The 12,672-nt window shown below is 31.0% G+C and overlaps 1 protein-coding gene across 1 annotated transcript; it reads left to right on the top strand.

Annotated features, from left to right (window-relative positions):
* Positions 1-500: 500 nt before the first annotated feature.
* Positions 501-5,399, top strand: LOC105966379 (uncharacterized). The gene is made up of 9 exons (XM_088820243.1): positions 501-608; positions 672-740; positions 842-953; positions 1,497-1,754; positions 1,909-2,015; positions 2,126-2,849; positions 4,253-4,325; positions 4,725-4,914; positions 5,022-5,399. Exons 1-9 carry the CDS (start codon positions 501-503, stop codon positions 5,397-5,399), a joined length of 2,019 nt encoding a protein of 672 aa, XP_088676369.1.
* Positions 5,400-12,672: the final 7,273 nt, after the last annotated feature.

The raw sequence follows: 12,672 nt of genomic DNA, 5'->3' as shown, positions 1-12,672 counted from the left end.
CTAAAGGAGAAAATGTAAATCGGGCAACTAATAATTAATTAAATCCAAACTATCAAAAGAATTTATTTAATTAATCATTAAATAATTATTTATTTTCCACTACCAAATAATTATTGAACTCCCGTTTATATTCTCAAATATTACATTCGAGCTCCGGTAGATCATTACTTAGATTCTCCCCACATTAAGATATTTTATAACCACCAAATAATTTATCCACTGCTAAATAAATTAAATGGTTTCTTTTCATGAGTCTTACCCGCTTAACTTATTTGAGTATGTCGGATACGAAATCCACCTGGCCAGGACTTGGCATAAACAAATCTTATAAGCTACTCAAGGGTTATTATCAATCTCATATTTCAGAGATGTGGATTCATTTCGATAATTAATTTCCACCTATTAATTCTTAATGTCTCTACCCAACGCACTGGGGGCCATTTGACTCAATATAGGAATCTCTCCCATTGTGACATCAAAGTAGAGATCATCAATTAAATATGTATGTTGCCAATGAAGATCATAAAACCTACAATGTTCAAAAAGTTTGCACAAATGATGCTATCATTGCTTCCTTTTTGAAGCATTACGAAATGGATACGGTACTGGTATTTAACTTTAATATAAGTCTTTTTTGTATTTTAATGTGTATGTATTTTATAATATTGCAGAAACATGATAATGGTTCATCGTCACTGAGTGTCAATTATGATAACGATGGGTGTGTCTTCTCATCAAAAGTGGATTAAACAATTTTCTTTTGGTTAATTTTTAACATGTTGCATGTAAAAGATGTTTTATGCGTACCAAATATTTTACGTCATTCTTTTCTAATTTATAGGACTGTGGAACGTGTTCTAATTTTAACGACGGCGTTGTGGATGGTGATATCACAACTAACGGTATTGTGGATGATGATGTCAACGCTATTACTCCAATCAAGCGATCCAACGGTTGTATTTTGGATAGTATTCTCAATGATCCCACCGTCCAGCAATCATCCACCAAATTATTGAAAAAGATCAAACAATAGAAAATGGAGGAATTCGATTGTTTATACTTATATATTCGTCATTAATTATACCCTATACAAATAACATATATCATTAATCAATGGATTCTTATATAATTACACCTTATAAAATAATATATATCGTTGAGTGTTTGGAACCTTATAAATCTATCAAAACCTATATTTAATTGTTATTAGAATCCACTAACTATAGAAATGTGTCAATTAATCAATTCTTAACAAATCTTTCTTCAATAGTTGTATTATAGATAGTTGTATTATATGAATATATTTTCCTAGATTCATATAGATTGTATTCATGAATCTATATAATACATGTGTGCTCATCCAATAACATCTCCATCACTCACAATTTGACGCTTGGATTTGCAAAAAAAAAAAAAAAAGTATACAAAATATGGTTTTAGAGAATGTCAACCCATCGTTTATATGTATTATCTTGAACAACGCATTATAATTCCAGGATCGTTCACCACAGGTCTAAGGTATATGTTTAACAACTTCGTTGATGCTCTTCAAATATGTAACTGGATTGTATTTCCAACCCTCTTCATCACCATCACATGCAATCCTCAATGGCCAGAAATACAAAGGGTGTTGAAAGATACAAATCTCAAGCCGGAGGATCGGCCAGACATTCTATGCCGTGTGTTCAAGATGAAGCTCGATAGTATGATGACAAAAATCAAGAAGGGTCGTATATTCGGACGTATTAGAGCATGTAAGTATTTAATTAGATCTCAGTTTATAATTATACATTTACTACATTCATATAAATTAGAGAATTCGCTCATGTGCGAGTTTAACTACTTATTGCTTCCTTAACTAAATTAATGCATATTTTTTAATACCATATGTTTATATTTTCTATGCAGATGTATGCACAATTGAATTTCAAAAACGAGGTATACCGCATGCCCATATTTTATTGTGGTTGCATAATGACGACAAGCCCAAGAACCCAGAAGAAACAGGATCATATGTGCTGAAATTCCTGACGAAGAAAACGACAGAAAGATGTACCAGTTGGTGGAGAAGTATATGATACATGGACCATGCGGTTAGGCGAATTTGAAATCTCCCTGTATGAAGGATCGAGTTTGCACGAAGAGATTTCCAAAGCCATTTGTGCAGCGCACTGAATCAGATGCAGATGGTTTTACTATGTACATGAGAAGGGAAGATGGCAGAACAATTACGAAAAAGAAGACTACTCTTGACAATGGGTTTGTAGTCCCGTACAATCGTATATTGTTGAGTAAATACAAAGCTCACATTAATATCGAGTTATGCAACCAAAACAAGTCAGTCAAATACCTTTTCAAATACGTAAACAAGGGGCATGACCGAGTTACGGCGGCATTTTATGAAACACACAATACAGATAGCGGTGTTGAGATTCGTGATGAGATAAAGATGTACTACGACTGCAGATATCTTTTGGCATGTGAGGCAATGTGGAGGTTGTTTAATTTTGATATTCACTACAGAGACCCGTCCGTAATTAGGCTAAACTTTCATCTCCCCGATCATCAGCCCCTTGTCTTCAATGAAAACCAGTCGTTAGAAAGTATTCTGGATAGGCCATCTACCAAGAAAACTATGCTCCTAGCGTGGTTTGAGGCCAACAAGAACTATCCACATGCTAGGGACTTGAGGTACGGAGATTTTCCACAGCAATTTGTGTATAAAGAGGATTCTCGAACTTGGGCGCCAAGGAAAAAAGAATTTTCTATTGGTAGTATTGCGAATGTTCCCCCTGGAAAGGGGGAAGACTATTACCTTAGGTTGCTACTTAACATTCAGAGTAGGGGTGGTAAACGAGCCGAGCCGGCTCGCGAACTCGACGAGCCGGCTCGAAAAAAGCTCGAACTCGAGCTCGGGTTTTTCGAGCTCGAGCTCGAGCTCACGAGCTCGAGCTTCAGACGAGCTCGAGCTCGAGCTTCAGACGAGCTCGAGCTCGAGCTTCAGACGAGCTCGAGCTCGAGCCCAAAATTAGTTGTTCGGCAGCTCGCGAGCCGGCTCGCGAGCTGCCTTCTTTTTTTTTTTTTTTTTCTTTTTACATATATATATATTATTCTTATTCTTATTATTATTATTATTATTATTACTAACTAAATAGTAAATAGTCTATAATAATAAATATATCTAGTATTTAAATAGAAACAAATCTATATTACTTAAATAATTCATAATAATATAAAATATTATAATAATAATAATAATAATAATAATAATAATAATAATAATAATAATAATAATAATAATAATAATAATAATAATAATAATAATAATAATAATAATAATAATAATAATAATAATAATAATAATAATAATAATAATAATAATTATAATAATAATAATAATAATAATAATAATAATAATAATAATAATAATAATAATAATAAATAATAATAATAATAATAATAATAATAATAATAATAATAATAATAATAATAATAATAATAATAATAATAATAATAATAATAATAATAATAATAATAATAATAATAATAATAATAATAATAATAATAATAATAATAATAATAATAATAATAATAATAATAATAATAATAATAATAATAATAATAATAATAATAATAATAATAATAATAATAGAAAAAATAAAAAAATATATATAACTAGAGTTCATTATTTATTTTATAATTTTTTTTATTTTTCTATGAATATTTTTTAATAAAAAAATTAAATAATAATAAATAAATAAATAAAAATTAAATAAGCCTGAGCTCGAGCTCGAGCTCAAGCTTGCCAAAATTGGCTCGAGCTCGAGCTCGACTCGTTCCCACCCCTAATTCAGAGGGGATGCACGTGCTACGAGGACATCAGAAAAGTTTTTGACACCGTCTACCCTACGTTCAGAGATGTATGTTATGTGTTGGGTTTGTTAGATGACGACAAAGAATACATAGATGCAATAATAGAAGTGAATACATGGGCATAGGGGGGGTTATATAAGAAGGTTATGTGCAGTTATGCTGCTTTCCAATAGCTTAAGTCGGCCAGAATATGTTTGGCAAAGTTGTTGGTTGAATTTGGCGGGGGTATTGCTGATAAACAACAACGTCTTCATAATAATCCACGTATGGCAATTTGTATAGCACAGTATTCAATTAGATTTTAAATATTACTTATTCTTTTAATATTGTCTCTTTACTTTTTGAACTAAATGCACATATTGTATCCATTGTTTTTTAGATTTACATATATCGGATGAAAAGCTTGAAGAACTATACTCTCACCGAAATAGGAAAAATATTGGAAAGCAATGGTAAAAGCCTGCGAAATTACGCGCCCATGCCAGTTCCAATCGAATTCTCAGCGGAGGACACAGTAAACATATTGGTGAGATGAACTGGATTACGACCGGTTTGAAATGGGTAGAGAACTTCAACGGTGTCTTGCTTCCATTACAGGTGAGAAAAGAAAGGTTTACGATGTAGTCATGGATGTTGTATCCAATGACCGTGGTGGAATGTGTTTCTATATGGCCATGGTGGAATGAGAAAGATGTTTCTATGGAAAACTCTTTCGGCTGCAGTTCGTTCCAAGGGAGAGATTGTAATTAACGTTGCATCGAGTGGGTAGCATCGTTATTGCTCCCCGGTGGAAGAACAACTCATTCTCGATTCCAACTACCCATAAATGTACACGAGAGTTCCGCATGCAGCATATCGCAACAAAGTCCACAGGCGGAGTTGCTCATAAAGGCAAAGCTTATTATATGGGACGAGGCTCCTATGATGCATAGATACTGTTTTGAAGCGCTTGACAAGACAATGAAGTTAATATTACAGGTTTACAAACCCTATGGTGGTAAGGTGGTTGTTCTTGGAGGAGATTTTAGGCAGATTTTACCAGTTGTGCTCAAAGCATCAGGCAGGACATAGTACATGCTATGAAAAACTCCTCTCCGCTGTGGAATTGTTGTCGTGTCATGAAGTTGACTAAGAACATGAGATTGTAGTCATGCTCTTCTCCATTTAATGTGGATGAGGTAAAAGAATTTGGAGACAGGATACTGAAGGTTGGTAATGGGGATGTTAGGGAACAAAATGATGGTGAAGCTTCGATAGAGATTCCCGATGACATGTTGATTGGTGATTCAGAATATCCATTCAGAGACCTACTGGAATTCGTTTATCCGGTTTTGTTGAGTAACATGTATGATCCAGATTATTTTCAAGGGAGGGCAATTCTTGCACCAATTAATGAATGTGTCGAGTCTGTGAACGATCACTTAATGTCTCTCCTTCCAGGAGAGGAGGTGTACCTGAGCTCAGATAGTATGTGTATAGGGGAGGGGATGAGCAAACAAGGGAGGATAATGCAGAAATCTATTTGACTGAATTCCTCAACACAATAAGATGCTCCGGAGTTCCTTCTCATGCGTTGAAGTTCAAGGTTGGTTCACCCGTTATGCTAATAAGAAATATCGATCAAGCTAGAGGATTGTGCAACGGGACCAGACTTCAAATTATTAGAACCGACTTTCACAATCTGAGTTGCAAAATTATTTCCAGTAAAAATATCGGTAACGTGGTGTTCATTCCTCGGATGACTTTAAAATCATCTAACTCCGGACTGCCAATTAAATTTCAGAGAAGACTATTTCCGTTGATTGTTTCTTTTGCAATGACGATCAATAAAAGCCAATGCCCAACTCTTTCGCATGGTTGTTTGTATCTTCCTAGGTCTATCTTCAGTCATGGTCTACTATATGTTGCACTGTCCAGAGTTAAGAGCAGAGGTGGCATAAAGATATTCATCAAGTCGGATTCGGGTGAACTCACCCATGTTCCTAGAAATGTCGTGTACAAGGAACTACTTCATCGAATTTGAAGGTAGAAAATATTTTCATATTTATCAGTTCTTCATGTAACATGTCTCTTTTTTTAATAACATATTCTTTGGCAGGTGTTTCTTCTCTATATATTTTCCCCCGTGCGATGTTATTTTCAGTCATGTCCCTAGGATGCTCAGTGCAGCTCTTATTATCTTTAAGATTTATTTTTGACGATATACTAATATTTAATATTATTCTTGTATTGTAACTATGAAGAACAAGATACTTATAAGATATTTTTAATATTGTTGGTCGATGACGTTTTGTACTTAAATCCAATGAGCGTAATAATTGATATATGCGTAAATTTGATTTTCAGACATGTTTTTCCAGTTGAAAATATGCCGCCCCGTGCATCACACGGGTGAATACTAGTATCTTATATATAAAAGAAACGTTGGGGCAACTTAAAAACATTAATGGCATATTTGTAATTTTTTTATTATTATTTTAGATTTTATCAGATTTTTATCTCCTAAATATTATTTTAGATTTTTATCTCCTAAATATTAAATTAGATTTTTATCTTCTAAATATTTTTATCTCTTAAATATTATTTTAGATTTTTATCTCCTAGATATTATTTTATATGTTTATCTACTCGGGTACCATCTCCTATTTCCAACTCAATCACTCCTAATTTTCAGTCATAAACATCTCTAAATATCTAATGACAATTATAACTATCAAATGAGCTGAAAAATTTTACTTTTACTAATAAGATTTAGATATGAAAAATGACCTCCAATTTTTACTTCAACAATAATTAAAAAATGTTTAAATATGTGAAGTTTTCAAAAACTATATTCCTTCCATACATGAATGACCATATCTATCGGCAATAATGAAGAGCCGTATCCAAGCTTTCCTCTATAAAAAACAGAGTGTTCGAGTTCCTAGTTCGAAAAGCCAACTATGTCTCCTTTTCTAAAGATAATTTGTTTTTCAAATTGTGTCCATATATTGTAAAATATAATAAGGCAGGTAATCTTATCTTATATATAAAAGCAGAGTGTTCGAGTTCCTAGATCGAAAAGCAAATTATTTCCCCTTTTCTAAAGATAATTTGTTTTTCAAATTGTGTACATATATTTTAAAATAAGACAGGTAATCTTATATCTTATATATAAAATAAAGAAATGTTATGACAACTTAAAAATCCTAATGGCATATTTGTAATTTTTTTTTATTATTATTTTAGATTTTTATCTCCTAAATATTATTTTAGATTTTTATTAAATTTTTATTACCTAGATATTAAATTAGATTTTTATATCGTAAATATTTTTATCTCCTAAATATTATTTTTGATTTTTATCACCTATATATTATTTTAGATTTTTATCTACTCGGCTACCATCTTCTATTTTCAATTCAATCACTCCTAATTTTCTGCCATAAACATCTCTAATGCACAACCAATTTAAAAGAAAACACCCAATTAAAAGAAAACACGCCTAATTTAGTTACAAAGATGGATTCCCGGTTCTCAAAGACTTCACCTAAGACTCTCAACACTTTCAACTTCTCTCTTCCACTTCAACATGTTTGTGTTTTCTCTTCTTATTTATATATCACCTCTCAACTTATCCACCCCACTTTTATCCCTCCTCGTTTCTACCAAATATTTGTGGCTTTATAAAAAGTTAGCTATTTTGCAATTTGTTCTCTCGTTAGAATGTTTCTGTTTATATTCTATAACATAAAAAAATCATAGTGACATACTTGTTAAAACAAATTATTAAAGATTTATATCTCCTAAATATTGTTTTAGATTTTTATCAAATTTTTAATTCTAAATATTATTTTATATTTTTATCTCCTAAATATTATTTTATATTTTTATCTACTCAGCTACCATTTTCTATTTCCAACTCAATCACTTCTAATTTTCAGCCATAAACATCTCTAATGAATAACCAATTAAAGAAAACACTCAATTAAAAGAAAACACGTCTAATTTAATTACAAAGATGGATTCCCGATTCCCAAAGACTTCGTCTAAGACTCTTAACACTTTCAACTTCTCTCTTTCACTTCAACACGTTTGTGTTTTCTCTTTTTATTTATATCACACCTCTCAACTTCTCCACCCCAGTTTTATCCCTCCCCGTTTCTACCAAATATTTGTGACTTCATAAAAGGTTAGCTATTTTACAATTTGTTCTCTCTTTGGAATATTTCAGTTTATGTTCTTTATCTTAAAAAATCGTAATGGCATATTTATAAATTTCTTTTATTTTAGGTTTTTACCGAATTTTTATCTCCCAAATATTGTTTTAGATGTTTATCAAATTTTTATCTCCTAAATATTATTTTAGATTTTTATCTCCTAAATATTATTTTATATCTTTATCTACTTGGCTACCATCTCCTATTCTCAACTCAATCACTCCTAATTTTCAACCATAAACGTCTCTAATGCACAACCAATTAAAAGAAAACATTCAACTAAAAGAAAACACGCCTAATTTAGTTACAAAGATGGATTCGCGATTCCCAAACACTTCGGCTAAGACTCTCAACACTTTCAACTTTTCTCTTCCACGTCAACGTGTTTGTGTTTTCTCTCCTTATTTATATCCCACGTCTCAACTTCTCCACCCCAGTTTTATCTCCCCGTTTCTATCAAATATTTGTGGTTTCATAAAAGGTTAGCTATTTTGCAATTTGTTCTCGCTTTAGAATGTTTCAGTTTATGTTCTTTTTATCATTCAATTATGATCATCTGACAGCTCCTTCTACACAATTTTTGCTGTTCATAGTGGTTCAATATTTACAATGACATTGTCGTTGGAATAAAAGGTAAATAGATCTGATTTTCGATTTTTATCATCCGATTATTATCATCCAACGGCTCCTACACATTTGTTTTCGCATAGGTCATACAGTGGTTCGATTTTTACAAAAAAGGTAAATAAATATTTTCGGTTCTTACAAAAAGAAGGTAAATAAATATGATTTTCATCGCTGGCGGATTTTTTGACATCGTTTTACAATATGTTTGCAATATTTGAATTTTATTTCTTCATCCTACCTACGGCTTCTTCCTTTGGTAACTCGTCTTTAGATAGTTGGTCTTATTTTCTTCTTCTATTGACTGTGTGGTAATTAATTAGTTTGCATCATGTTATAGTATTTTGACGAGATTTATTTCAGTATCTCGAAACAATTATAGAACATACTGCCCTTTGGGTCACTGTTTTCAACCTATTTTTTAAATCTTAAAACACTTACTACATTCTTTCAACTTCTCTCTTCCAATCTCTCCTTGTAATTCTTTCCCCTGAACTCAGTTTCTTTTTGTCAGGTAATGTTTTCTACCAGATATTTATTTGCATGAATTATTTATATACTTATTATATTATTCGATTTTCATACACAATGGCACAAAATTGGATTAAGATTGCACCAACAGCGACTAACCTCATTGATCTTAAGCCGTCCTAGGGCTTAATTTGTAATTTTAAATTTACAAATTAAACGTTTCGATCTAATTCCGCGGTCAATGAGCAATAATTTTTTTAATGCACTTTAATTATATATATATATATATATATATATATATATATATATATATATATATATATTTAATGCTACTACATGTATAGCACGCGAAGAATTGCTAGTATATTTAAAAGAATATAAACCTAAGTTTATCATGTAATTAGATTATTAAATGAATAATTCAAGTAAAAAAGTTAGAATAAAGTTAAGGGGGTTTTTGTGCATAAGTCCACAACCAAACATTTTTATTATTCTAGATTTAGGGACTATATCTCTTTCACCAATAAGCTCATCCCTTTAATATTTATTATAAATAAAGAAAACATTCATGTATATGCCAATACTACCCCCAACCCTTTATACCCAATTCTTAATTGTAACCCCAATTTAATCAATTTTGTCCACAAAAATCCAATTTTGACCACAAAAATTCAATTTTGACTTTTTTTTCAAAATTTTTTTTTTTTTATTAAATTTTGCCGCCGGATTCCGGCGTTGACTTTCTGATTTTTTTTATTTTTTTTCCTCTTCTTCCGGAATTTTTCGCCGGTTTCCGGCGGTCTCCGGCATTGACTTTTTTTTAGTGTTTTTTGGAGTTTTTTTTTTTTTACGTCCGCCGCTAAACGTTGACCGTAATTGTGCTGTCACTGACAGTAAATTAACGTAATTATACTGTAATGACAGTTAATTAACGTAATTGTACTACCGTTGACAATACATTTATGTAATTGTGCTGTCGTTGACAGTAAATTAATGTAATATTATTAATTTTTATTTTTTGTTGTTTTTTTTTATTTTGATTGATTTGTTGACAAGTCAACGTAATTATATTACTGTCGTTGACAGTAAAATAACTGAAAACACAATAATATTACTGTCAACAACATCAATATTATTATTTTTTTGGGTTTTTTGTATTGTTTGAGTTATTCACGGAGTAACGTAATAATATTACTACCTAATATTATAATATTACTGTAAACACAATAATATTACTGTGGTTGACGGTAATATTACTGTTTTATAGTAATATTGTTGTCAACCACATCAATATTATTAATTTGTTTGGATTTTTTGTTTGTTTGAGTTATTCATGGAGTAACGTAATAATATTATTGTCTATTATTGTAATATTACTGTGGTTGACGGTAATATTACTGTTGTTATAGTAATATTACTGTGACTCACAGTAATATTAATTCTTTTGGTTTTTTATTATGTTTACATTTGTTGAACGGTCAACATAGTAATATTACTCTATTACACAATAATAATGAGTTTTGTTGTGTTAATATTATTGTGCTAGAGATTAATATAGCAATACTACTGTGTTAGACTGTAGTTTAGTTAATTTTACTGTGTTTAACAGTAATATAGTTAATATTACTGTCAATCACAACAATATTGTTGTTTAAACGAAAAAAAAAAAGTTACAGAAAGAAAGAAAAGAAGGAAAAAAAAATCGAAAAAATCAACGCCGGAAACCGGCGAAAAAATCCGAAAGAAAAAAACAATTTTGAAAAGTCAACGCCTGAGACCGGCGTTGACCGCCGGTCAACGCCGGAATCCGGCGGGAAAAAAAAAATTGGGTCAAAATTGAATAATTTGTGAAATTTGGGATCAAATTGAGGTTAAATTAAGTTAAGGATGAAATTGGAGCATATTAAAGTATGAGGGGTTATTTTAGTCCTTTACAAAAATCTGGACCATGTGTGGACTTATTGGTAAAGAAGTTTTTTGTCTGGATCTCTTGATGAATAAGTACTCATTGATGGGCTTATTTGTAATGACCCCTGAAGTAAATAGATGCGTACGACATAATAAAAATAGATTATAATGAATGTTTTGTTTTTGAAAATATAATAATATTTTCTTTGAATAATTTTAAAATTTTGAAAGGATTAAAAAATTGATTTCTAGATGTATTTTCTTATTGTAATTTCTATTTTAACTAAAAAAAACTAACAAAATAAAATAATTAGTTATCCTTTTTATTTATTTTGTCATACAAGTAAAATAATAATTTACGACTATGAAATAAAAACTATGATATACCATCAAGCACGAAAATCCCTTCAAAAGTTATTTATCGTGACATTGATTTCTTTGATTCAAATCTCATAAGAAATTGTTGTACGGTGCCCTGTGCCATAAGAAATATTGACCTTGAAATAAGCGCGATTTTTATAATGAACAATTTTATGCTTGTGAAGAGGAGCCCCCATTTTTAACTTCACATCATCTCATTCATTTGTTTTTTTTTTAAATTACAATTCATCGAGTAGACTTCTTCACATTATTGGTTTCGGATGAAAAAGAGAGATTTTTGTTTAAATTATTGAGATGTGAAAAAAATAATGATGTCGGAGGCTAAGGCCATGCTTGATAGTTCTTAATGAGCTCTTATTATTGCACACATCTTACTCGATTAGAGATTTCACCATTGAACATATTTGCTTTGGATATCTGAACTGAATTAATTGTTGCTTGCTATTGGAGATATTAATATTAAATGATATATTTCTCTAAGAACTTAAGCTTTTGGTAGAGATGGTCATTCAACATGGTATCTGAGTCAGACCAAACGAAAAGTCCTTAGTTCGAATCCCACCGTCACCCATTTCAAATATTTCAAGTGCAAAATTTTCAGTTTATTGATTTAGAAGCTCACTGAATGGATTTTGTACGATTTTATCCAACAATGACTACTCTCATTTGTGGGTCATTTGAAGTTGAGCAAAATATCTCCTATAGTAACTCCCAAACAATAACAGAGCTAGTAGAGTTGCACACTACACTCTCCGATTCAAATTACAAGCTTCTAAACCTAGTGTCTTTCATTCTTGTACAATAAAAGTTGAATGTATTTGTAGACGCATAAAATTAATTAATTGGTTAATTAAATTAGCCAATTAAATTGTGTCTAAATTAAATTATACCTTGTCTTGCAAGACAAGTCATGGGGATAATTATCAATTAATTATTGGTCAATAGGATTATTTCTTCTCTTCCAAGTTATAAGAGATAAATATCAATTTAAAGAGAGCAAATCAAATCGCGCCACGTCATCAAGCAGACTTTAAGTAGAACTCTTATTCTACCACTATAAATAGGGACCCTCCCTTCACAATTCAAAACACAACTCAAGAAGAATAAAAACCGTAGGAGAAAATTCTCTCTACAATATTCAAGTCGTTCTTCATCAAATTCAAGGCGTTCTTCATCAAATCGAAGGAGTTCATCAAATCGAAGGTGTTCTTCATCA

The sequence above is a fragment of the Erythranthe guttata genome, chromosome 7, assembly GCF_056151865.1.
Source record: "Erythranthe guttata isolate IM_541 chromosome 7, IM_541, whole genome shotgun sequence".
NCBI classification, from domain to species: domain Eukaryota; kingdom Viridiplantae; phylum Streptophyta; class Magnoliopsida; order Lamiales; family Phrymaceae; genus Erythranthe; species Erythranthe guttata.
Note: the sequence above shows the minus strand (reverse complement) of the source record. Positions and strands in the feature narration are given on the sequence as shown.